The 27642-nt window shown below is 33.2% G+C and overlaps 1 protein-coding gene across 1 annotated transcript in view; it reads right to left on the reverse strand.

The window, feature by feature from the left end:
- Positions 1-27642, reverse strand: part of LOC132934541 (uncharacterized) — a 424794-nt gene that overhangs the window by 111932 nt on the left and 285220 nt on the right. The window contains exon 5 of the mRNA XM_061000860.1: positions 7327-7456. Within this exon, the coding sequence (XP_060856843.1) occupies positions 7327-7456 (130 nt within the window). The remainder of the gene's footprint in view (positions 1-7326; positions 7457-27642) is intronic.

Here is a 27642-nt window from a genome sequence, read left to right on the forward strand (position 1 = left end):
GGGTCTCGACGTTTCGGATACGTTAAGACAATAAATTAAGTACGATTTCTGAGGCTTCGTTGAATATATTTTAATCATCGTATTTTTCAAACAGGTAAGACTACACCGAAGTTGATTGATCTTAAGGACACGTCACTATAGCAACATCGTATGAATTTGCTTTCAGTGTTTCACCACACAATAGTTCATAAGTGCATTATGATAATATAGCATAGTAGATGTAAGTTATCATATTTCTATGGAGTGCAGCGTATGCAGCTATTACACGTCCTACTAAGGACGATTTTGTCAAAAATAATAAACGTACTCGTATTATGACCTTTTGAAATAATACTGACGGACGGGGATTAGTATAATAATATTGTGGTTTAAGGGTTGGCGCAAACCCCCGACGGACGACGGACGCTGGTAGCAGTGTAGCGGTAAGAAGCGCCGGCCCGACGTCTATAATTTCAGGATTATCCACGGGTAAGGGATGATGGTGATGGGTGGCGAACAAGGCATGTTTTACGAGAGACGCCACTGAGTATACAAAGGCGTTAATGTCCACTGCTAAATATATTTTACCATACCTAATTCTACGGTGCGTTTGCTTTGTATCATTAAGTGCGTGCTTGAGCATGCGGCACGTCCGGAATAGAATTTTTAAAATGTCTACTCAAACCGTTTCCCCTCGCCGTTTTGAAGTCATTTGACTACTAAATAATATATAGGCGTGATGATCATCGCTGACCACCGGATTACCAGTAACCTGACCGCAAGCCCACGGTATCAGAAGTGTAAAAGACACGATATACCGTGTAAGTGCGCCGCCATAGTTAAAAAAACTATCCAAATACCAGCTGGTTAATTTTTTTTACGTACCATAATATGTGCAATTTTTGGAAAAGTTTTGGGAAATTGAAACATTTCCAGAGATCGACACGACGGTTATTATCATTACAATTCTTTTGGTGTATTTTGCAGGCTTACACCTCAACACGGGGATTAGACCCGTTTCTCTACGATTTTTTACGCCCGCGGCTATCTGTACGTATACATAAAGTAAGAAGTCCGATTCAATCACGTCCAGGACAAACCGCTGAACCTTGGCATTTTTGTGGTACATAGTATATCTAATGGAGTTGAGATAACTAAAGATTTATCATTTTAAAGATGGGCGTTCACAGGACATATTTGTTTTGGCAAACATAAGTTTAATTTTTCTTATATAAAAAGATATAATGGCGAAAGGTGAGATAAAACATGTATAATACATAACAGTTATTATTATATATCCTAAATATAATATTATACTCGATGATAATAATAAAATATTAGGTTGCCATTGGTTATAGAAATTAAAATAGTTGCCACTGGATATCATTTTCAAATTCGTATTAATTTATTCTGTATTTTATGACTGTTATAGAAGCTTGTCATTATTTCAAAAGTCCAATATTACTCTTACTCGTTTCCTCCGTGCACTCAACAGTCGGACCGTACGTCATCGGTTTCAAAGTTTAGGATGTCTACATAATATTATAGTTTAGCCTTATTAAAATAGTTAGCGCGGGTTCGGCAATCGTATAATATTCCAATACGAAATTATATAAGCGGTTGAACGCGATGAACACTCTGTATAACGCATAACATCATACGCACGACGTACCATGATTATTGTATATCTATAGCCATGAACCATGGGCCGTTTGCCGAGGCGAACATTAATTTACCTCTGCACGCGACGTTTTGGTCTTCCGGCCGGGCGGCGTTAAATAAATAAATAAAATATGAAAACCGTTTGAACGTACGCTTTTTTTGTCACTGCAGCCTATACGCGTCTACTACTTTTGTACGTCATCGTCACCCGCGGTTTTTGTTTAAAAACCCTTAAAATTATGTGACGTTGCGACGCGTATCACGACCCTCAACTCTAACCACGACGACGACACTTGTATAAAAGAAGAAAAAAAAAATATAATATGATATATTAAAAAATGTAATTTCGCAAAATTATTCCGCTAACAATAAAAAAACGGAAGTGATAGTAATTATTATATTATGTGACGAAAAGGTGTTAAATATAATGATATTATAAAAAAAAAAAGAAACCCACTACGAACGTCGTTCCAACCCTACATCGGCTGCACAAGCGGTGCGCTATCTCACCCTGCTGCACCCCGTTATAATATTATTCACATCACCGCAACATACCAAATGTCGTCTGATATTATGTTATCGCCGTAGCCCGCTGCTCGAGATGGTTTTTCTTAGTACGTTTACCATATTATTATTATTATTATTATTATTATTATTATATTACATATTATTATTATATCTATATCGCACTCAGACGTGGCGGACCGATTTATTCTGTTTTTTCCGAGCCGTTGCATCACGCTACGGTATGGGATATAACCATACTGGATTTGAAATATATCACTAGATACTTTTTAAATGAAATATTGCAAATTTTACGCTCCATTAAATATTTCGATTAAATCATGAAAATTAATTAAAGTTTTTTTCCATACACATATTCTGGTATAATTGCACATAGCAAACATCGATAAGTGATAACTAATGATTAAATAACGTTGATTAACGTTTTTACATTAGGTAGTAAAAGTAATTTTAGATTCTGAGGGGAGCGAAATAATGTATTGGTTTTACAATGATGAGATAACAGAAAATTAGATTCAACGATGGCGCTAGGTAAGAAATAAAAATTGAAAATTTGTATCAAAAGTTTACGTTGAGTAATCTTTATGTGCGTAGAACACTATTCGTGCAAAAAAACTTTATAATAAAATTACTTTTGCAGATAAGTCACCGAACATATTTTTAGCGCTAAAATAATGTCAAGTTGCAGCAATAGTTATATCATGTTGTTGTCTTCATTGAAATATAATGCAAGTTATGTCGTCACAATATACCATGGATACAATTGAGCTAGTTATAATTTTCTATTTGTTATTTTTCTAATATTACTATTATTACTTTATGTCGTTATATATTGTTATAATAACCTGTAGTACCGTTAATTCATTTGAAGCCGAAAAACAAATAAATAATAGCCGGGGACCATTTTCTTACTTATCACGTGTACAATTTAAAATTATATACTTATAGGTACTTAATAATATTCAATTTGATAGATCAATAAGTCTATTTGTAATATTATGTCGCACTACCAGTTTATTATTATATCCAACCTGTAATAATACACATTAAAGCAAACCTGGGAAAAACAATAATAATTTTGAATTGGGTTAAGTTAAATTGTTGGAAAATACAGAAAACAAAGTTATAATAGTTATCCTGGTTTATTTTTTAAACTCGGTCAAGTTAAAAGTTATAATATGAAAACTTACAATTAACTAATTATTTAAGTTAAGTTATTTTTTTATTTTTAATATTTAAACAGCCAGTATTATGGTTTGAAATAATAAAATGTAAATGTTTATGCAATACATCATCAATATAATAATATTGTATTAAATATTTAATTATTTGTAAATTTGCGTACTTTGGAATTGATTAAAAGTAACTCGTTATTTGATAAGTTTATATCAATAAAATCAATTAAGTTAAAAATTAAGTAAACGAAAATTAAATATAAAAAAGTTAAGTTGAAATGTTAAAATTAACTTAACCTTAACTTTTTAACTCGCGTATGCCCAGGCTTGCATATTTAAAGCACGAGTTATGCACACATAATAATAATATATTACAATAATATGGTAATTATCAACCATTTTATTTGTAATTATTTTTAATAGAACATAGTTTTAAATTTCATTCCTCCCCGCGCCTATATTATACTGTGCTGCCGTGTCGTTCGAGACTCTACAACCCATATAATAAATGCGCGTGCACTGTCGACGGTGACAATTTTTATAACGCCCTAAATTCAAAATAACGATCTCGTCTGCACATTAGTTTTCCCAGACCGTGGCAATACAGCAAAGATAGCCGTTTATGGTTTTTCTACGCGCGATACTATTATACAGTCAACACGATATCGTTGTGTTTTTCTTTTTTACATGCTACGCCGAGTAAATTTATCGATTTTATTATGAGACATTTTTCTAAGCACACTAAAATAGATTCGTCGTACAGACTACAGTCAGTTTTTTTTTATTATTATTGAAATTGGTTAAATTACAAAATATAAAATCAAAGTGTTATAAAATGCAATAATATAATAACGTCTTATTCGTAATAAACGTAAAACAATTATTTCGAATCTTATTTAAATTCCATAATTAAGACCGTTTTAGAATTTATTGAGAAAACGGCATCAATATTGATCTTACTATCACTACTATTATGATTTGCCATAAGCCATACACTTATATCAAAGAATATAATACAATATACATATTACTATTATACATCTAGTTGATACATTTTAATATTACACTGGAATATTATATTATATAACGGTTCGAAATTTGTATTATTATTATTATTATTACTATAATTTGTGATTGTATTAAAATTCTTGTTATATGAAAACAAAAAAAAATTATACTCTACAAAAGAATATTTTTTTTACGTCAAATGCATAAAGTACGCCACTAATTTCCTACTTGACATTCTCTTTAATCTATAACGTCTAATATAAACGAAAATGTAATACTTTGTTATCGTTATATACAAACAATTTTATGTATGTATTTCGTATTTGTTGTATATGATTAAAAATGCTGAAATATTCCTTTAAGCTTTTAATTTAAATGTAAATAATACTTAAGCAAAAAAAAAAAATAGAGAGAAATTAAAGATTTAAAAGAATTTAACTGTTCAACATGGAATCATGTTATAAACAAAACTCATTTGAATTTGCATCTAAAATCGTTACAGTCAGCCAACTATATCACATTTTATATTATACAATCTAATATTATAGTGGATAAAGTAAATTTAGATTTGAATATAGATCAAAATGAGAATGAATCAAAATTAAAATTAATATGTGATTCAAATAATTATATTTGTTACCAACACGACATGTAGCTTATACAGTTGAATACGTTTAGCACATTCATGGTTTTATTTCAATCATACGTATTAACGCTTCAAAAGTTAAGATTATTAGTATGAACGTGTATACAATTATTATATAATTAACACGACTAATTAATAATAATTTAACGAAACAAAACTTAAAACTGATGTAAGAGTAACTAAATTTAGCAGTATTAAAGTTACATTTAGAAATGGAATCAATTATTTCTTAAGATTGATCTTCGTCGAGTCACCTTTAAAATTTCGTGGGAAGCATTGAGCGTGTAAAATTGTATCTTGGAAATTATAAAAATTATGTTTAAAAGTGTGGGAGAAGTATTTCATAATGATGTAGAGCCTTTGCTGTTAAGACATGAGTGGGTTATTAAAGTCTATGCAATTATTGCTCTGATTATGATAATATCTTGACGTTGGCTGAGCTTTGAGGGTGTATAGTATACCTTCACTGTATACGGTTTGTTTCTTACCAAAATCTTGAACAGTTTTTAGTTTTTTGATAAGTTTAATAAAATCCTAAGAACGTATTTCCAAATCAACTTAATTTTGTTACTTAGAAATATAATATTATGACAAAGGAGCATACTTTTATAACGGAATATTTTTGGATAGTTTTGTTTGCTACCGGGCAGCTGTTACATCAGTTTAATTTCTCTTTATCGTTATAGAAATGTATCTACATGAATTTAATGTTCCTTTGAGTGTTTATTAATTCAGCATGATTTTTAAAAAGATTTTATCGTTGGAACAAGGATTTTGGAATGCTGTTAGAATCCTGAGAGAATAGTTATTGAATTACTGGAATGAGTTGGCTAGTATAATATTATTGCTTCAAGTATGGCGTAATGATGGATATGGTAAATATATATGATTGTTATGTGAAAGAGTTTGTAATCGATAGTTTGATATATGAGGTAGTAGATACAATATCTACTTCATGTGTCAGTTTATATTTTAGCGTGATTCCGGAGTTTGCATTTGAATAAAGTCATAGAAGTATACATTTTAAATATTTATTAATTTATTGAATATTTTATCGTTTCCATAAACTCTGAATCTATGATTTAATCGATCGAGTGTTTCTAAAGTTTCTATAACGTTTAGCATCTAAATCATAGGACTACGGCCCCATTTACCCCTCTTTCTAAGGGCCTTGTCTTGGGGCAAGATATGATGACAACTGAAACTGCATTCGTATACTAACACAACGTTCACAGGTTCATCCCTCTATCCCCACACATCAACTAGACACTAGAACCACTTGATTGAAACCATGGTTATATTGTGACACACCCTGTATAAGTGTGTAATTTAGTGTCAGTTAGTCAAGACGATTTTCTTTATTACGGAGTTTGTATTCTTGAGATTTAGCCAAAGATCCTGAGTTTATATTTGTATTGTTTAAAATTCAACATTTGCTTTTATAATTTTTATATGGGATTTTGAATATGAGATTATATTTCCATCTTAATAATTGTCTAATATGATTGTGTTTTGAACTACCCTGTTTTTACAATGAGCTGAAGTATGTCCATATACATGTACGGAGATAACAGGTTAATGTATCGTTTGTCAGAAATATACGATAATTAGCGTTGTTAAATTGATAAGTATTTCAATTTTTTAATTTTGGATCATCTTAATATACCTAATAATATATTTGTCTTCTAAAGTTAATGATATAAAATAAGTTTTTCGTTAAAAAAACCCGTTTTAAGAAATGTCATTAGTATAAGCTTATTGATGCATATTGTGTGTGGTATTATAATTGGTGATAAATTGACAATATTCTCAATTTTGATTGGTTCGGCAGTTTACTGATATGATGTGATATGATATATATATTATGATTATAATGGTACCTATATGTCATGGCTGCATACAGTGGTTGTTAGATATTGGATGATTATGTCGTTGACTATATTTTTTTGGAAAAAATAAAGCAACAATATTTGGATATTCTGGATGCAAACTTATTGTCTGGTGGGTTTGTGGTTGAGCTTAAAACTTTAAATTATTCAATTTGTGGAATACCTTCGACGGTATTGAAAATTATTGCTTGATCTTCGCCGACAAAGATAAATGGGGAGTAGTTTGGTGCATGTTTTTGAATATTGTTATCGTTTTGTTGCTCAGATGTTGGTTTTAGTATGAATAGTAAAACTATTTTTAAGTTGAATTAGGGTTTGGTTTTTGTAGTAGATACCTAAATTTGATATTTTTACCACGTAGGAAATTATAAGCGAACACATTTTTACCAATACGCCAAAGTTTATACTTTTTAAGAAGAATTTAAAATTCAAAACAACTCACTGTTTGTCTGTGACCGAGTTGTTGAAGAGGGTGAGTCTAGGTACTGGGTAAACGCCAGAGACCATGCAAGTTACACGTATAGTATCGTTATTGACTCTCTTCTGATATACGTCAAACTTCTTCTCCGGGGCTAGAACAAAAACAAAAAAAAATTACTTAGTATCTCTGGTAAATACATTATAGCGGAACGTTACGCGTTCGGAAGCCATGTACAAAAATAAATAAACAAAAATATCCTAATCACATGAACGAGGTATGAATAATAATTACAAACTTAAAAAAAAAAACCGTACGGTTAATACTTGGAACAAGCTTAAGCCGAACACGAGAAACGTAATCGGCACACAGAGGCAGCTCAACGGTTAAGCCCTCTGCCCTCGAGACCGTTTGTGTGCGTGTGTGTGTGTACAGGGTGATTCACCAAGCACACTCACCCTCTTTTACCGTTTAATAATGCATTTATTAAAATTCAAACTTAAATTCGTATTATCATTAAAGGAGTTTCTTGTGGAATACAATATCATTTTTCCTAACTGAGAAAAACCCTTTTTTACTGCACATTGTTGGATAAGTAGTTTGAAAATATTAATATACCGTACGTAAATTAAGTATGTAAATCGAAATTTGAACGAGTAATTAAACGTCATGTATCTACTATGGATAATAACTCATGATGTACTCGATTTAAAACTATGATACTTTGAAAATGGTAGTATTTAATATTAAAATATTTTCATTATATTGTTGATATAATTATCTAAATATAATAAGTTCTACGCTAAAATGTATGTCTATCTTATACTTGAATTAAAACAAGCTAATAAATAAGATTTTATAACTCAGCAGCTAGGTACAATGTTACCCCTGGAAACACTAAATGTAGGATAATTGAAATCTTGTATTTATGTATAAAGGTAATTAAAAAATTCCAAAAACAAAGTGTGCACACTTGAAGAGAAAATAGTCTTGAATCACCCTATGTATAAAAATATACGGTGGCGTATTCGTCGTCGTCGTTTTTTTTTTTTGTAAGGTTTATGATATTCCGCCTATTAGATTTTTCATTAAAATAATAACGTCACTGGGAACGGTCGTGTTTACGTCCTTGGTTATTAACTGTTTTTTATTTTTATATTTTTGGAAAATTAGCTTTGGGAGGACCGATGCACCAGCGGTGACCGGTATCGAGGAGGGAATTGGGTCGGTGTTAAGGGTCGGCTGGTGTCTCACTATAAACATAAAGGTCTAACGACTTCGCAGTCATGTAGTTTCGCATTGCGCACGTGTGTGCGTGAGTCTAAGTGTACACATATTGTATAATATATACTATATATTTTGTATATTGTATAAATGAATGCGTGTGCGTCCGTCTCTCGTTATACGAGTATATAATATATATTATATACCGTTATCACTCCGCATCGTTCCGTATTTTTATCTCTTTCACTCACTCCAAAATGTTGTCTTCATTTTCCTTTTTGCGCCCCGTTCAAAGACGATACTCCTCGGCGTGGCAAACGCGTTTTTTTGGCGACCAGCCAAATACGCAACGCATGTAGACCGCCCGTTGCAGCTGTATAAACCGCCAGCGTGCTCGCAATACGATATGCGAATATAATGGAAACCCAGTGGTCCGCAGGAGCGTGGAGTGGCAGTGTGGGCACTGCAGTACTTTACACTTTTGGCAGCTACGTAATTTTTATGCCCCCCCCCCCCCCGTCCAACCCCGGAACCATCACGAGATATATTACGCGAAAAAAACTGACTACGGTAACGTTTTGCAACACGACGACGGTCGTGCCGTGGGTTTTACATCGATATTAGTACCTCCGGGGATGGGCGTTTGAGGCGAAATATACCTGAGAACCCCAATCTTAAATACTTTTTCTAAGATCCTATCTAGTAGATTTTGTGATGATTCATAAGCGTATAATCGACATTTGATTATACTTAAATTTATTTTGGATTTTTGAGTTTAAGTAAGAACTCTGTATGATGAAACTTGTATCACATTTCTGTTCATTTTTTTAACACAGGTGTTTAATATTTGAACTTCTAACCCTTAAAAAAGCGAGTTTAAAAAGTCAAAACTAGTGGTTTTTTTTTTCAAAATATAAAATGAATTATTGGTATATTATTTATGTCCGTATGCGGTCAATTTGTGTCACATAAGACATAGTTTAAAATGTCTTATGTGACAAATACATTAATTATGCAAACAGGCATTAATCAATTAGATATTATTATTCATATTATTGCTTGCGATAATGATAATCCCTAATTGTTATTTTTGGTATAGTACCTACCTAAAACTTATGGTAAGTACCAATGTTTTAAATTGTCCACTATAAATAATTTAATAATATTTTGATAATATTGTATGTCTAGTTTCGTGTATTTTTAGTTTAGTCTTAGTTTTTTTTCCGGCGTTCGTTTAAGATTTATCTTTATTTTTTAAATTACGGGTATTTAATTTTTATCTATATAATATGACTTATTAGAACTTATGAGTGCACCATGTGAGTCCAGACAGATGGCTAGATCTGCCACAGATTACCCCATCATATCTAATAGTAGTAGTTATGTGTGTGAAAATGTGGATTTCATGGCGTCCACCTGCAGGTCATCGAATCGTTTAAAACCCGTAACGGATACAAATCGAAACTAAGGCAACGACGGCTCAAGATCACCTCAAACAAAAATTTCATACGATGCATGATGTTAATTTGTAAAATATACTTGCATAGAACTTCAAAAATATTGCGATGCGCGCGCACACGGAACATTACAGCCCGCACATATTAAATAGGGTTTTTCGACCAACGTATATTATACGACGTTACACGCACGCGCGGTTACGAAATATATTAAATGTACATAATAAACATATGCACACACATAAACATATTCACATACATATATACATACATATCACATATATATACACACATATATACGGAGTGCGTCACAGAGTTTTCTCATTTTCCCATAGGAAAACGGGGAAAACGCGTTGGCGCACGCTGTTTACAATAATATAAGTACATAATAATATTGTAACAGTCAGACGCCGCCACAGAGTTTAAAAATAAATTCAAAAAAAGTTAGCGAATAATATTCATTCATAAAAAATACATTTTATAAATGGAGTATAACATAATACGTTTAAAGTTTGTTATTTGTATTTGTCCGTGTTTACTCTGAGTACGGTACACATTGCATTCAACGGCACCAAAACGCTGGCCACAGCTTATATATCTATATCCACAAAATATTGTATTAGGTATATAATATGTGTACCGACCGACGTCCGACCACGCAGAAATAAAATATCGATAACCGCGAGATATTTGCTTATGTACCGCGGTAGTCGTTATGTGTGGTGCGGATTAATATGATGTTAATGCTATCATTATGACTGTTAAATTCATAGAATTATATTGTTTGTGGAGGAGCTCTTCAGTAATGCGACGTTGTTACTGAATTCCGAATACTTTTTTTTCCCCGTTTTTTACACATGATATTACAATATATCGAATATAAACTTATTATTGATGCGTTTTACTGTCGAGCATTTAATAATGATATTATGCATACGAAAACGATAATCGAACTATATACACTCTGTCGGTGGTCGGCGGGGCAAATTAAAATTTATAACGTCGGTTCGGCCCACAAGTTTTTCTCTTTATTTTTTTTTCACCCGAAGGATTACCGATCAATACATTACACTTTTCCAAATTGATATTACTTTTAGCCGAACCGCGGAGTTCTTAAGTTTAAAACGTTCATAAATTATTTCGTTTGTTCGAAATGGGAATATGGGATGAAATTGATAATATCGTTAGGTATTATACGGACGCACGGCATATAGCTACGAGCGGCGGCAAATGCGAGGAAGTTTTAAGAACAACGCGAGAGAGTTCAGGGGAGAGTCATCATAAACTACTTTGGAGGACGTAAAATAATGTAAACTATTTTTTTCCCAAGGTTTTCAAATTTAAGTACGTTTTTGCCGGTTACTGGGAACTTTTCCTGGACGCATAATTTACCCTCCGAGCTTCTGGTCCGTGTTGCCCTCTCTTCGGGTCACGAGTTAGCACGCGTGGTGCGGCCCGTGGCGGCTGCGGCCGGGGAGGGGGAGACGAAAAACAAATGGTGCTGTCCACGAAATGTCACCGTGAAAAAAAAAAAAAAAAAAAAGTGAAAAATAAAGGACTTCGAACGAGTGCATTGCATGACAAATAGGCCGGAGAGTAACTTTGTCGATTTCGTTCGCACTAAATTTAAACGCAACAAAACGACCGTAAAGCGTCACGACACGTAATTTTTTTTTCCTACAGCCCAAATTGCGCAGGGGAATCCTGCAGCAGCCCCTCCGTTTTCCGCGCCCGTTGTCATTATTTATTTATTACGTCAGCCCGACCTTCATTACAGGAACACTATTATAATATATTGCATACATGTGTACACGTATATATTGCAATATTGATGGGTCTACGCCACGGCGACGACGTCGAATAACCGTCAACGTTGAAGGGTAAGAAAAATACGACGGTCGCAAAAACACCAATATACTAGGCACCTGTATAATACCTCACCTTAATTATTATATAATATACACCAGCAGTTATATTCGATAGGCCGCGGTGGGTGCACTATGTTTCATAACAGTGACGAATTTACGGTTGGGGGTGTCTAGGCGTACTCCCCCCAAACACCGTTATGTATTTATATTTTAACTAAATACAGTAGTCAGCACTTGTTACTAATAAAAATAAAAATATTAACTTTGAAATACATATTATTTTTTGAGACTTATCTCCTCCCCCCCCCCCTCCCCACACAACAGAAAAATGTTGAAAATCTTCCACTGGTTCAATACAGCGAGTTTTCGCAATAAATGCACCTAGTCCTCGTTGATTTACATTTTACACAGACAATATTAATCGGCTATAGATTTCAATTATTTTTCCTTTATAATTTGTAAAGAAACGGTATTTGCGGATGTAACTCTAATGTCAACTCCATCTCACCGTGATCGATATTTTTGATCATATTATGTATATTATATTATTATTTTATCATTGCCTGTTTTTTAAGATGGTTCTTTAAGACCTGCTCGTATTGTATAATTGATCTGCTTACCACTCACAGTATTTATATATAATTTTATAATGGACAGTACTTAGTATATATATATATATATATATATAGACCCTTGTTAGTACATCGTTTATGTACTAGTCAACTATACATTATATGCATCGTTTATGTACTATATAGTGTAGGTGCTACGGGTTTATGTTGACACGTACAACTCACGATACACTTGAAAAATAATTATACGATCGTATTTGATAGCTCCCAAAAAAATTTATTGTCCTATGATGTTACTAGATGTACTATAGATAACACAGTAGTTGTAGTTACGACCCCTATGGAAAGCATTTTAGTATATAAATCAATATTTGAAACCAGTTTTTGTGTTTATTCTGCAGTTAGAACCCTGCGCCCGTATTATGTTCATCCAGCAAACCAAATGACAAAGTTTACGCCCCACGCACGCACGTATGATTATGAGTGCGTTGTAACTTTGTACAATTTGTGTAGTTGTGACATTCGTAATTATAATTTATTATAACGAATGAACTTTTCTTTGGGGTGTTAATTTTATATTGTATACGATGTTCCGGCATCCTATGTTCGGATATCCACTCACATTCAACCACAATTCCGAACATGGAGTGCCCAATAAATATTTAAAATCCGGTGGTGTTCAATAAAACACGAGAAATGGCTTTACGGAAATACCACGTAAAAGTAATAATCAAACGATATAATATTAATTCGATGACGAGTGAAGCCAGTCCAACGGGCAGTGCTCTGGGTATACACGAGATTTATTAAGAACTCCGAGGTAGGGGATGTTTTTCGTTATAAATTAATAAGAATCAAATAAGAAACACATTAATAATATATTATTAGGTATTTATTAGTAATATAGTATTGACTGGCAAAATTCAAATCTAATGAAATTTCGTCCGCGTTTAACAACGAATCACGGGCGCAGGGGATTTGAGTCACTATTGTTTTGGAATAGGTACCGAACAGTTTTAGCATAATATATTATACGTCTACGACAAAATGTCACATTAAAAGCGGATAAGTTTGTTTAGCGGTGGAATATTTTCGTTCGCGATTTTCAAACAAACACAATAATATATACTTACGCACAAATATATTGATAAACATACATATATATATGGGTGTGTGTGTGTGTGTGCGTGTTTAGATTATAATATGTATGAGGTAGCGGTAACCGAATAACCGAACAATCTACTTACGGGACCCGACCGCGCCTCACCGAACGGTAAATTCGTGTTAGGTCTTCGCTGCGGGATCCGAGAATTGACATATTATTTACAATTCAACCCGAACGTTCGCAATAAGGCTCTTTTTAGTATACACGACACGGGCGATGTGTATACGGATAATATGCGGGATCACGCGCGTCGTATCGAAACCAATTCGATGACAATGGAAAATGTTTATATATATATGTATAGTACATGGTATATACAGATACGGTAAGTGAGTTGCACGTATATTGCATTCATTGGCATCCGGTACAATGTGGTAGAGTGTGGTATCCACGGTAGTGGTTGTTCGTTGTGGTGACGGTGGTCCGAAAAGAAGAAACTACGGTTTTCGTTCCGCTGATTTATGTCAAACCCTAGAGATTTCGATGTCTCCACGTGCGATGTTCAGAAATTTATTTCTTGGAATCCCGAATACTTCATTATAACAGTACCTACGTCGTATGATTATGGTTTAAGGCGAAGACAATATTGGCTCCTGCATAGTTCTCTATACCAAGTATATACGCGCGGTGAACCCTTCCCCAAAGGACACCTCCAAATTGTGGACGTTTTTTACGGAACGAACTGTACAAACATCCAACACGAGAAATATAGCAGCTTTAGATAAATCCACGCAGTAGACGTCATGCGAGTGCGTTATATTATTGAGGTGGTAAAAAATACGTCTTAATGTTACCTAGTCATATTCACTATGTGTATCATTGATTTTGACAATTGCACGGACAAAATTCTTAGGAATTATTTCGAAAATATAACGAGGATTAAGATAGAAGACAAGCTGAATGTCTGAATCGGTCATAACGGTATGTGTTCATAATTTATAGACCGTTAAATTATAGGTACAGCTATAATAATATACTACGGAAAAAGTGAACGGCTAAACTAGTCTGACGCGATGATGACGATCATCGTAGTGGTGGTGATGACGATGATAGAAATAATAATAATACGATGGTAAAATATAGTTATAATATAATATTTTAATCGCACGCCGACAAAGGAATAATAAAACTGTAAGAAATTAGAGCATGCATTTTTACCTCGTTTTATGAACATTTTTAATCGATTCGTATTGTGTGCGCCGTGCGTGTAGAATACGCGTCTTGGATATTTCAAATATAATTAATTTGACGATTTATCGCCACCACTGCCAGGGCTTTGATGTAAGAAAATGACGTGCTCAGACTTTGAAATCGGCCGGACGACTTTATTGAAAAAAAAATATTGCCATTAGGACGCAGTACAAAACATAGAGAGTGTCGCGTCGTCGCGGGAACAGAAACTCGCAATAATTCCTAGACACCGGTGGTTCAGAATTCCCCCCCCCCCCCCCCCAAATGTTAACGGCGATAGCAGACGACGTCATTATATTATAATTGTCGCGAGGTCATAATAATATTCTGTTTCCGACTGGAAGACTGCACGGATCAGAAAATCGATCGGTACCTATAATGGTTGAAATTAAACGTTTTCGAACCACCTCGGCGTGCGCTTCTTATGCCTACGCATTACACGACGGCAACCACTCAGTTTCCAACAATGATAATAATAACGATTTGTATGTTCGGTTCGACGAGGGTGTTTGACGTGCCGAAGAGACGGATGACGGACGTTAACTGCAGCAGTTGTAGTTGTATAATACGTATAATATATATTTTAGAAAAAAACAATAGAAATTGTCAGTCAAGCTATTTCATTTTGTCGCGTTTTCGTTTGTTTTTTCTACCCCCATCGATGATATAGATTTTCAAAGGCGCTTTTTTCGAGTCCTCGACAACGTATAATAATTGCATTGACGTTTCGTGATCACCTCCAGATCCACTTTTACGGGATCGAACACGATAATATTCTGTTTCCGACTGGAAGACTCCACCCGACCAAAAGTCGATCAGTAGCCGTCACAATTATTTATCGTTTTCAAATTGCCTCGTTTCGCCTTATAATAATATAATACGACGATTGGTGACATTGTACGATAGTGACCATAATATATGACCGCTCACCGCCAAGTAATAATAATAATAATAGGTTATGAGGGTTTCTTACGTGCGCTGCTTTTTATTCGTCCTGCAGGATGTCACGCCACACATAGACGGAATTACGGGCGTAAACTGCAGCAGTTGTATACATATTATATTCTGGTACAAACAATATGGAAATCGTCCGGTCTCTGCTGGCCAAGCTATATCGTTTTGGTTTCTTTTATTCAACCCGTCGAAACTATTAAATAATATTTTCAAAGGCTCTTATATCGTGTCCGCCAAAATGTATAATAACTGCAGTGCTGTTTTGCCAAAACCACTTTGCTGCGGGGTACATGTGGGTGGTAAGACACGTAGGTATAATAGTAGATACAGTGCTAAAACCCCTATAATAGAACGAAATATTATTCGTAGATATATTAATCCAAAAACGTGCTCAGGGGTTGAAAACCTCCGACCTCGAGCGTGATGTTGATCAGTGGTATTTCCCCGAGGTAATGTTGGAGGCGCTAGACTACCCGCTAGACTACCCTATAGGGGAAGAGTTTTCCGGTGATCGACTATACGAGTGTCGGGAGCGGAGCGGATGTGGTAAGGTAATATGCAGTTAATATATTATATTATAAATTATAATGTATGATGGTATTCGATGGAAGCACACAAAACAAAAAAAAAGTAAGTAAAACGATCGCGCCACTTGTATATTGCACATTTTATAGTACATACAAGGCGATTCGCAGAGTATGCTCGCTCAAAATTTTCAAAAGTAAGTCATTTAAAAACAGAAGTTTGTATTGCCACCAGACATACAGTAGTGTAAAAAATCCCAAAAATTATAGAATATGGTTTTTAAGTAGAATTTAAATTTTAAAATTTGATAAATCTCAAAAGAGTCTGAATAAGTTAGGTATTTATTAAATGAAAAAAATGGGAGATGCGAGCATAGTTGGTGAACAACTCTGTAGATTTATTATACTGTTTTTTTATATTTATTTTACCTGTTATTATATCTAAATATTGTATTACCTAAAGTATTTTCAATCAAATGTTGCTAACAATGTATTACCTAGTTTATTTGAACTATTGTGTAAATGTGCTAAAAAGTTTCTTTCATTGTATTATTATAATAACTTTGGGCTTCTGCCCGTATTTTTAATAAAACAAGATATAATATATTATGAAACTACCTTGATCGTGCAAATAATAAATCTATAGACAGCCGGCTACTTTAAACGCTATTGTTTTACGATTGTCGTACCCATATAGGTGTAGGTAAACCCGTGTGGTGCAAAGATAACGCGACCGCTCTCCATTTCGACACGTCGTTTCGGAGGGCAGTTTTATTTTTTTGTGCCGCGTAGCCACACGAAACATTGTCGTTCCCACATGTCATGACGTGTGATTATTTACGGTACGAATAACTGAAATAGTAACAAATAAACACCGCTTCCCGCTGTAAATAAATTGAAATACGATATTTGGCCCGACATTGCAGTATATACCTGACAATGTTCGTGTGGTATAACAAGCAATATGCGTATTATTATTATTATTATTATTATCATTATAGGGTGCGCCGACTTTAATTTTGGGGCGTTCCTCGGAGAATTTGGGGCTCAGAGCCACTACTATATTATAATATTATAGTTGGAAATTATTTAGGACGTCTTTAGGGGAGCTCCCTTAGTTCCCTCCCAGGACACCTGATTATTACTTCCTGTTATTATCATCAAACAGGTGTATTTGTGTTTTGTATATTCCTACGTAAGTCGCCGGTGCAATAAAGAGCTTAGTGAAAAAATTAACGACGGTCGTGGTATTTGAATTCCAAAAACGTTTGAAAAAGTTGCAGGTAATAATCTTAAAAAGCCGCTTTTGACGAGTTATTTGAATACCAGTTAAATAAATTCGTCGGCCATTCGTAATATCAAAGACAATTTAGATGAACGTAAAAAATCTAGACTAACAAACACAGACGTTTTATAAAATAGTAACCATTTAAACGAATTGCACGGGTAGGATTAGCGTTGGAAATAATTACGTTCAAATATAGTGGCAGTATTTTATTTTAAATTTAAATTTCACATCACATTGGGCAGGGTTAGCGTTAGAAATAATTATGTTCAAATATAGTGACACTATTTTATTTTAAATTTAAATTTCACAACACATTTTAGAATGTTAGATTTTGGTTAAATTATAGAAATCAATTTTAATAAAAAAATATGATGTTTAATGTAGTGCGTACAAATATTGTTATAGGGTTATAATTTGTACGAATATTTGTCTAAAATAGTGGCAATTAAATTTCAAGACTGTAAAGAAATGTCATCTGCGCATGGGTGGCTTTTGTTGCCGATCCGTTCAATGTAAAAAAATTCATTCACATTTCACAGGCACGTACACAAAAAAAAATTCAGGAGGGGGGGGGGGGTTCATAATAGTTTTCAGGGAGTTTCACAGATGATTGATATATAAATAAATTACACAACTGTTAATTTTTGGGTAGATTGAACCCCCAACCCCTTCCCCCTTAGTATACATGCCAGTGCATTATCAACCCCTTCGCCTATAATTTATTGAACTTGATTATACAGACTGTGTTATAGAATAAATAAAAACGGAAATTATGGCCAATATTATATGTTTTTTTCTAAAATTCCTTTTTATTATAAATATTTCAAAACAACTGAAGTTCGGTTATAACTCTTGAATTTCAAATACATAAAATTGCAACGCACATCGACGATTTTGTAACATACGGGTATCGCAAGCACGTCATGGTAAATATATATTTATGTGATATCAGCAAATGCGATTAGCCACGTTTCAGTGGGTGTGGGTAAAAGCCAACACTTGGATGACACCAAACCCACAAAAATTAATAATACATAAATAATATTACGCAGTGCAATGCGAGTGACTCACGAGCACGGAAAAATATGCGTTAGAAAATCGAATGTTTTTTAATGTAACGGAATCATGATGATCAAACTACGACTTCGTGACTACATAGAAAAAAAAAATTATATTATAATATGGGCAAAGCCATAAATATAACGATTTCAGGACAACTTGAACTTAATAACATTCAGCGTGACGCATTATTCGTGTGTGTTTCTTCATAGTATTATACATATATTTATGTAAAAGGAAAAGTTCGCAGGGTCCATAGGTATACTCCGTCCATTGAGTCGTATTGAAATATTTATAGCGAGTGGTTGATTTTATTCGATTGATAACATCTTATATTACAGTTATAATCATATCAGTTATCGCATTACATAATAGTGTCATATATCATGTCGATAGACTTTACAATAAATAGTCTATTATTAGAATAACAGTTGCTAATTTTAAATTAGCGTGTAAATACAATTGTAATGTCCATGACGCGTATAAGCTGAGACTACAGATTGTTAAACTATTAATAAACAAATTACTATAATACGAATTTCTTTAGAAAAATACTTATAGTCGACCACAAGTACGATATTATAATATAATGTATAATATTGAATGCCAACAAACGTTGGTATTGACCCATTGATGGAGTGTCGGTCCTAAGACATTTAGTGTAGGACCGTTGTGGCGCTTACCAGTTTAATGCGTTCGCTATATTCAAAATATATCGTGTTTAAGGCATTTGTTTGTTATTGTGTGTGTGTGTGTATTTGATATTTGAGTATTTACACTGCATTTGTCTGTGTGCACTTACCAATGTATATGACGGGCGAACACGATATTATTTGATTTTATACTAATTGTGTGCATGTGTGAACGTTGCGAGTGATGCAGTGGTACACGACGGGAAAACAGAAAATATAGGTAGGTATTATTATGGAGGATAAATGTAAATATAAACGGCAATAGGTGCTTTCAAATTGAACTGTCTGTACGTACGCACTCCATAATATAATATATTATATAAATTTGTCAAACATGATATGTCAGACGCAGATCGTTATTAGATCTTACACCAGTGCAGGGTTTCGGAATACCACATTCATTCTCTCACAGCTCAACGCTAATTCAATATGACGGAGTGAGTTGAACGCCTCACACATAGAAAGGCCACGTATCCCTACGTAGTCGTCGCATTTATATTGGTACAAATTATTATCATAAATGCTATCGGAATTGATTCTGATATTATACGGAATAATATATTATTATTTGTTTCGATCGTTAACGCCGCTAGAACCGAATTTCTGAGCTTATATATAGTTTGTCGTTTTGCGTTTTCCCTCGCAGCAACTATGTATTCAGTAGAAAATGTTAATTAAAACTATATATTGTAAGTATCGATTTCGAGCCAAAATTAACATTTTTGTCATTAAACTGTACTCATAACAAAATCGTTAGCTGGCACTGAAACAATTGTTTCTTGGCCGTGCCTCTGGATGTGGATTATTTGTCTCGCATTAGGAGAACGGGTCATTTCTACGATTCCGAAATCTCTTTTTAAACTATTCTCTAAAGCAAATAACCTTTTTAACAATCTAACCAGAAAATTGTTTCATATTTCTATTACATTGACTTATCTCGTCGACAGCTCAATGACTCTATAATATCCAACAAACTTTTAAATAATTATATTAAATACATTTTTATTTCTGCTTAGTTTTAAAATCTAAAATCGTTACTGAATATTGTTATTATTTATTATATTGCTATTATTTTTTGATGATAAAATAAATCATAAACATATTATTTGTTAATCAATTAACAATATTATCTTTATTTTTAGATTTTTAAATTGCTACTAAGCATTGATACATTATCCGGGCATATTAATTAAAAAACTACAATAATAATATTATACAATTCTTAGAAATGATAACATATTATATTATTTTAGGTAATTATTGTATGCACTATACATAGTAAATAATTATTATATTAGAAGTAATTGTTGTTGGATCACTGACGAATGCATGTTAATTAATAATAAATAAATAAAAATTAAATAGGTTTATTTTCTAAAAATACCATACAGTATTGCGTATAATACTTATCATTATCTGTTGATAATAATATATTAGACTATATACTTTGGTAATACAATATAAAATAATATCATACGACTATAACATATGATTTTTGAATGATCTTTTTTTTTCTTTTAAAATAATATTTCATGTTATGAACTATTGAAAAATTGACGATTAAAATGTCTTAATTCGGGCAAATTTATAAATATATTAAGCTGATTATGGCCACGATGGATTAATGCATAATATAATACATACTGGAATAATATCATATTTTTAATAATTGTGTATAATAATACAATACAATTAGTTTTAAAACTTTAGATTGTATTTAAAATAAATAGGAGACTTATTTAAGTTATGTATTTACGGTTTTATAACTTCTGAAGTCGAATGAACAATAAGCAAACTACCCTTTACAAGATAAGAGTGAATCGTGCAAGAGCGCAAAAATAGTACGGGAAACGAATAAAAGAAACGTAACGAATTGCAATAATAAAAACACTTGTTAAAAAAATATTATTATTCTGAATATTTAGGTGAATAAAAGTTTCACGTAGGGTCACCAAGATGAAAAGTTGATGTAGAATAAATCTGGTGGCCTGAAACGTAATTTGAATATTTTGTTTAATGGCAACAACAGATATTTCTTAACGAAGTTTATATTTCATTAATTGTGTTGTTTTAATTCTATAAATTATCAACAGTCAACACAATTTTGTCACGTCGATGCTTCATCTATCTTCCGGTTTCAAAGTACGGCAAAACGACTATACAGTACTACATAATATTAAATCAGTCTAGAACCAAATGATAAGTTTTTGGCATCTCAGAATAATTATTCGTTTTTTTTGTTTTTTTTTTTTGACAGGTCTTATATTTTCTAAAATAAGTTAATTAGCTATTTTGTGGGGGTTATGGTTTGTACAGTTGGTACGGTTTGCACGGTTGGTGCGGTTGAAACGTTTGGGACAGTTGATACGGGTGGTTCACAAAACTACGTGTATGCTGTAAGGTTTTGCCACTAAGAACACGGGTGGTCACCCATCCGATAACTAGTGGCACTGTCCGGTAGAGCTCTGCACGGTCTAGTCTAAACCGGTCCTAACCGGTTCATTTTTATTTTATCGGTCCGGTCCAGTCGTGGTCTCTGTTAAAAAAGATCAGTCCGGTGCGGTCTATAAGAAAACGGACCGTGCAGAGCTCTACTGTCCGGTGCTGGCATTCAGAGAACATCAGTGACACCAGACACCACGCCACAATTTAAAGTTTTGTTTTTATCTATAAACGATAATAATTTATTGATTATGGTATTTTATTATTTGGATCATATTTGTTTATAATATAAGGTAATCTTTTAAAGGTAAAAACTTATTTTATCGATAAGTTTTTATTATAAATTATTATTTTTAGCTAATTTATTGAATTCATTACAAAACAACATTTTTGAAAAAATAAATATATCTTCTATTGTATTCATGTTGTGAGTAGTTTACTTTCTTCAATGATAGCATGCATTTTAAACTTCATTTTCCTCAGCAGAGTATAATTTCCAAAACATTTCAACATAAATATAATTATGTAATTTCGAAGAAGTAGTTAAATAGTTATAACTGTCTATAGTTTAGAGTCTAAACTTTAGACCTATCACTTTTAAGAGTGGCCTCTGAGTAGTCCATCATTCCGAACCTACGCAGTCCCTCTAAAAATAATAGGACACTACTTAAACACCCTGTCAATAGCAGAATATAAACTATTTGTTCTTGGTGTATACACAGAATATAACAATATATTATGTGTGTATATATTATTATTGACTCAGTAAATACTTTAATTATGTACCTACGTACGTAGATAACGATATATATATATCATTATCAATTTATTTGTGTATTGATTATATATTTAACTTTAAACAGTTTACACTTCATACGTTCTTAATAAATGTTCGTTTCAAATTATTTAAATTTAATAAAATTATTGTTTTTTTCAATATATTATGTTTGTGTTACAATAATAATACTATCATCAAAGATTTTGTAAAATATAACCATGAATATGCTTTTTTATCAGTTTTTGTTATAGCTTTCAAAATAATGTATTATATTATTGTGGTTCGCAAGCTATCTATAGTTTTAATTATAATTCCTTTTCTCTTATTTTAAAAAAGAAATTAATTTAGAAGTTTTTTTTTATCATTTTAACAATTACAGTTGACGGGTACCTACTACCTATATCGGATTACACAATCTTTATTTGCGGATGTGTTATTATTTTTTAAATATGTTTTTCTTTGTTTTCTATACAATGAACTGTGTTAATATAGTTTAAAAATAATATAATTATTGTGTACGTGTTTTAGTATTTTATTTATTTATTTTTTATCACTCTAATAACAATAATAATAGGGGAGGTGTGAAAACAGTAACTTACAGATTACAAACTCGTTTCCGGTATGGAATAACATTTTTAACTGTTTTTTTATACATATTATTATCTATGAATTTTAATTGGTTTTGTCCGTATTTAACTTCTGTTGACACGTTTTTATTTTTAACGATACAATGTAATCATGTATGAATAGCAATGTAATATACATACAATGACCGTTGAATAATAAAAAATAATTATACTGACGTTTAAAATAGTTTGCAACAAAAATAGTAGGTAAGAGCAAGCCGCAATTCAAATGAATAACATCAATAACCGTGTACTGTATTTATTACGTAGAATACATTTTATAATAATATTATAATCATCATTCATCGTCAGTATTTATAATCGATGAGGTAATGTTGTATATTATAACTTATAAGAATGACAATAATATGTATGTAATTCCATATATTTTTCAGACTTGAAATGAACCACAACAAATATGCAATGATATAAATAAATAAGGTATTTTAGTATGACTGGCCCTATTCGATTTCAGTTTAATTATGTTAGCTACGTTAAAAGGGTATAAATAGTTTACATGAATTCACGAGAAACTTTTACTATATTATAATTTATAATCGTAGAATGTTAGCGGAAATGTATATATGCACGCGGCGTGTTTCAAAGCAGCGAAATAATGAAACTTTAAACATTTAACGCTGAAACTTTTCCTAACCATCATGCGTGTTATTACTGTTCGGACCAGGCTCTCGTCCGGTACAACAACAGATTAAATTCAATAGAATTCATGAAATGCGGTGCGATACGCTCGTTCGGGCCGAGGAGCCGAAGAAAAATGCGAATATATGTCCGTCTCGTGGGTAGGTCGTAACAGTGACGTCTCATCGGGTGCGTTACCGTCGTGCCCGCAGCGGTTAATATATATTATTATTATTATTATTATGGTTCTTCCGTGCAAAAATACTGTGTCCTGCGGCACAGGACGTCGCATGTCGTAGTTGTGGGGGGGTGGGGAGAGGGGAGATGGCGGGTTGGGTTTTAGGGGAAACTAGCACCCCTTTTGTTCAACGGCCCACGCGTCCCGGGCGGAATAACATGTTTATTAAAGGCGACCAAAGCCCTTCTCGCGGAATACCGTGTAATTAAAGACGTTGCCCGGTCGGTGTATACATATTACACCGCTGCAGCAATCTAAACGTCGCCGAACAATCCCCCGCAGCAAGAAACAATACTGGCGACACCGCCCCACGACCCTCCCGGCGGTTTTCCTTTGGCGGTCAGTCGACCCCTTCGGTCGGCCGATTCCGAACGAAGAAGAAAAAAAATAATCATAAAACGCCTAGACTGGCCACCGCCCCGGAGTAATGAAGATTTTCATAACGTATACCACACGCTGTGCACGAGCACATAATGATGATAATAATAATATAATACACGGTACGATGTATATATATAGAGCTTACAACGCTGTCATCGAATTGGGGAGGGGTGAGGAGGGTGTCGGCGGAGTGTTTCGCCCGATTTTTCCAAATGGAATTATAATATACGTCGCTCGTCGCCCGGAATACCGAACAATCGGTAGATTTTTTTGCAGATGTATGCATTTTTTCCTCTTGGGAAGCTCCTTTCTTGGCATATATTATACATCTGCACATGCGTTCACCTAATTCTATTCGTTTTCCCGACTGGAGCGCTGTGCACTTGTTTTGCGGCAGGCTGACTAGCGTCTCCTTGGTACCGCAGGAAACGCCATCGCGTGAAAAGAAGAGAGGACGAAGAGAGTACGTAAGTACAATAACGATTGAAAACTCAGGACGAACGGTTCCGATTGGACGGTATAGCGGAGCAATAAAGTACGGCGGCCTTGCACCACCGCAGTGCCGGGAAACGACTTTGCGAAGTCGAGTTTGATTTGGCGTAATGAGTTTGTAGGGAATCGGCGCTGGTCGTCGCGTCGCCTCGTTCCGTGGCAGCAGCTGTCCAAAGCGATTTAATTGACGGTCCTTCGAAAACGGAGCGGCGGCACTATAATGCTGAGGGACGCTTTTAGAAACACTTTTGACCGTGCCCACTTTAGGTAAGTGGACATTTTCGCTAAACGGCCTTTGGCGAGTTGAAAGGCCCCGGCTGAATATTGCTTTACACTCGAGTAATCGAAACGCCGTTATATACGTAGTATATACATTATACATACATATATACTATACGAAGTATACATAATATATACTATATATGATATATACAATATACATATATACTTTATATAATATATTATATAACTCTACACAATATACACATATATATATATATATATACAAGTCCAGAGGAAATTAATCAAAAACCGTCTCAGTCTTGTGTGACGGTATCACGAAATAGCCATCTCCCTCGGCGGCAATTTTTATTTATAGATATAATAATAAAATACTGTACAGGAACGCAGTGCATTTTAATGTAAAAACTACTGTATAATTTACTACGTGACGACGACGACGACATTTTTGCGAACGTATTTTTTTTTCGTAATATTTTCAATCAAATACTAAATTAATATTTCAGGTCACAATATAACGGTATATTTCAATATTAGTAAATAATAAATCATTTACCATTGGGTTCAGAACAAATAAATAAATAAATAAATAAAAGACAAGTATAGAATGTAACAAAGTTAATACTTCATACAAAAAACCCACGCTATTATTTTCAGTATTAAAAACTTATATTTAGATAACAGAAATGTATTAATAAAATTGTAGCTTTCCGTCATAAATAAAATATGCATTTGGTGTCCCCACTAACTTTTTTTTAGGTAATGGAATTTTCCCGTGTTACCATAAAAAACCATGACAAAACCATTCATTATTTCCAACTAGGTAACATAATATTCAATCGATATAAAATTTGTCCATCCCCAACAAACTACATTCAATGTTTTATACCGAAAGTTAGTTTACTTATCAATAATAATTTAAACATAATATCATAATATTAATATGATAACTTGAGCTTTGTGTTCTAATAAAACGCCATCAAATTTGATTAAGTCGTGTATTTTTGAAATGTATTTATTTGTTTAGTTTGTACCCTATTTCAATTTTAATAAGTTTCAGCAGGTAGTACGATGGTAACTCGTGTTTTTTTTTCACGAAACATAAATATTGTAATAAGTAAATAACCATCTAATAATCGGGAGATTTATTAAACAGAAAACATTTCCTATAATTTTTAATTATTTTACTTTCCGAGAATTGTTACATAAATTATTAAATGTACTCCGTTTCCTTTTCCTAACCTAACCGACAGTAAGTTTATAAAAATGGATGACTTTGCCCGCAAAATAGCTATGTGCACCTATACCTACCTATGGCGCGAAAACCCTAAAGAAAATTACCGTTTAATAGCTTATAATACAATATTAATAAAACAAAACGATGCGCACTATTCTACGTTTTGCCGACAGTCATTTGTATGCCCATGTATTTTTCTAATTAAAAATTAGTGTTTTGTTTTGGACGAATGTAAGTCGTGTCTTGTGGGCGCGTTTCTTGCAGGGGCCATTAACCTAGGTATTATGGAGTTTCACGGGGCGTATACTCTTATTTTCAGCCCGTGAATTTCCTGCACTCGCAACGCGCAGCGTATAAACATTAAGTCGAGCTATGTGTGTACGGTGACTTTTCGAAGACATAATTTAACCGACAAACCGAAAGATACGCGTCTACGGTTAATAAAACGTATACGGTGCACACAAGTGCTCATTAAAATACATTGTTGAACGCGGCTTCGACAAAATGTCTAGTGGTATCCAATCTTTAACTCCCTATTATTATTTGTGTAAGGAGACCCGTCAAAATGAAGTGTCATTAAATCCGATGGGTTGTATATAGGTATATACGAAACAAATTCGTATACCGACCGGCACCATTATATTTTATTACTGTCGGCAAATAATAATATAAGCAGAAGAATTAACTGCGTCCTTTCTGTCTTATTATGGTTTATTATCGTTTACTGCGATTCGTGCAATGTGTTTATAAGTGCAAAATCAATGTGCGAAATTTGTACATAGGTAGGTACGTCATAATTTTATATTGATAAAAAAAAATCTATTTCAATAAATGCTAATCACCAAGTGGAATCGATGTAATTGGAATATTATGTATCGTGCGATTCGACCAATAGAATAGGAACATATACTTTATTAAGTATCTATACGACTTTCTGGGTATATATTATTTTTATGTGGATAACATGATACATATTATTATCGACAAGTCTCGGCAACTTAATGATAATTATTAATCGTATTAAGTTAAGTTGATAGAAAACATTTTAAGAAGCTTAAAGTTAATAGTTATCCTAATTTTTTTTTAAATTAACTGTTTTATGTAACCTTAAAATTAAATTATTAACTTTATTTTTTATTTTTTTATATATGAGTAGCCATTAATATGGTTTAAAACAATAAAAAGTATATGTATATGTGATATGCTTCAGCAATAATAATTGTATTATATTTATTATTTAATTATAAATATTTATAAATTAACGTAATTTGGA

This window comes from Metopolophium dirhodum, chromosome 1 (assembly GCF_019925205.1).
Source record: "Metopolophium dirhodum isolate CAU chromosome 1, ASM1992520v1, whole genome shotgun sequence".
Lineage (NCBI taxonomy): Eukaryota > Metazoa > Arthropoda > Insecta > Hemiptera > Aphididae > Metopolophium > Metopolophium dirhodum.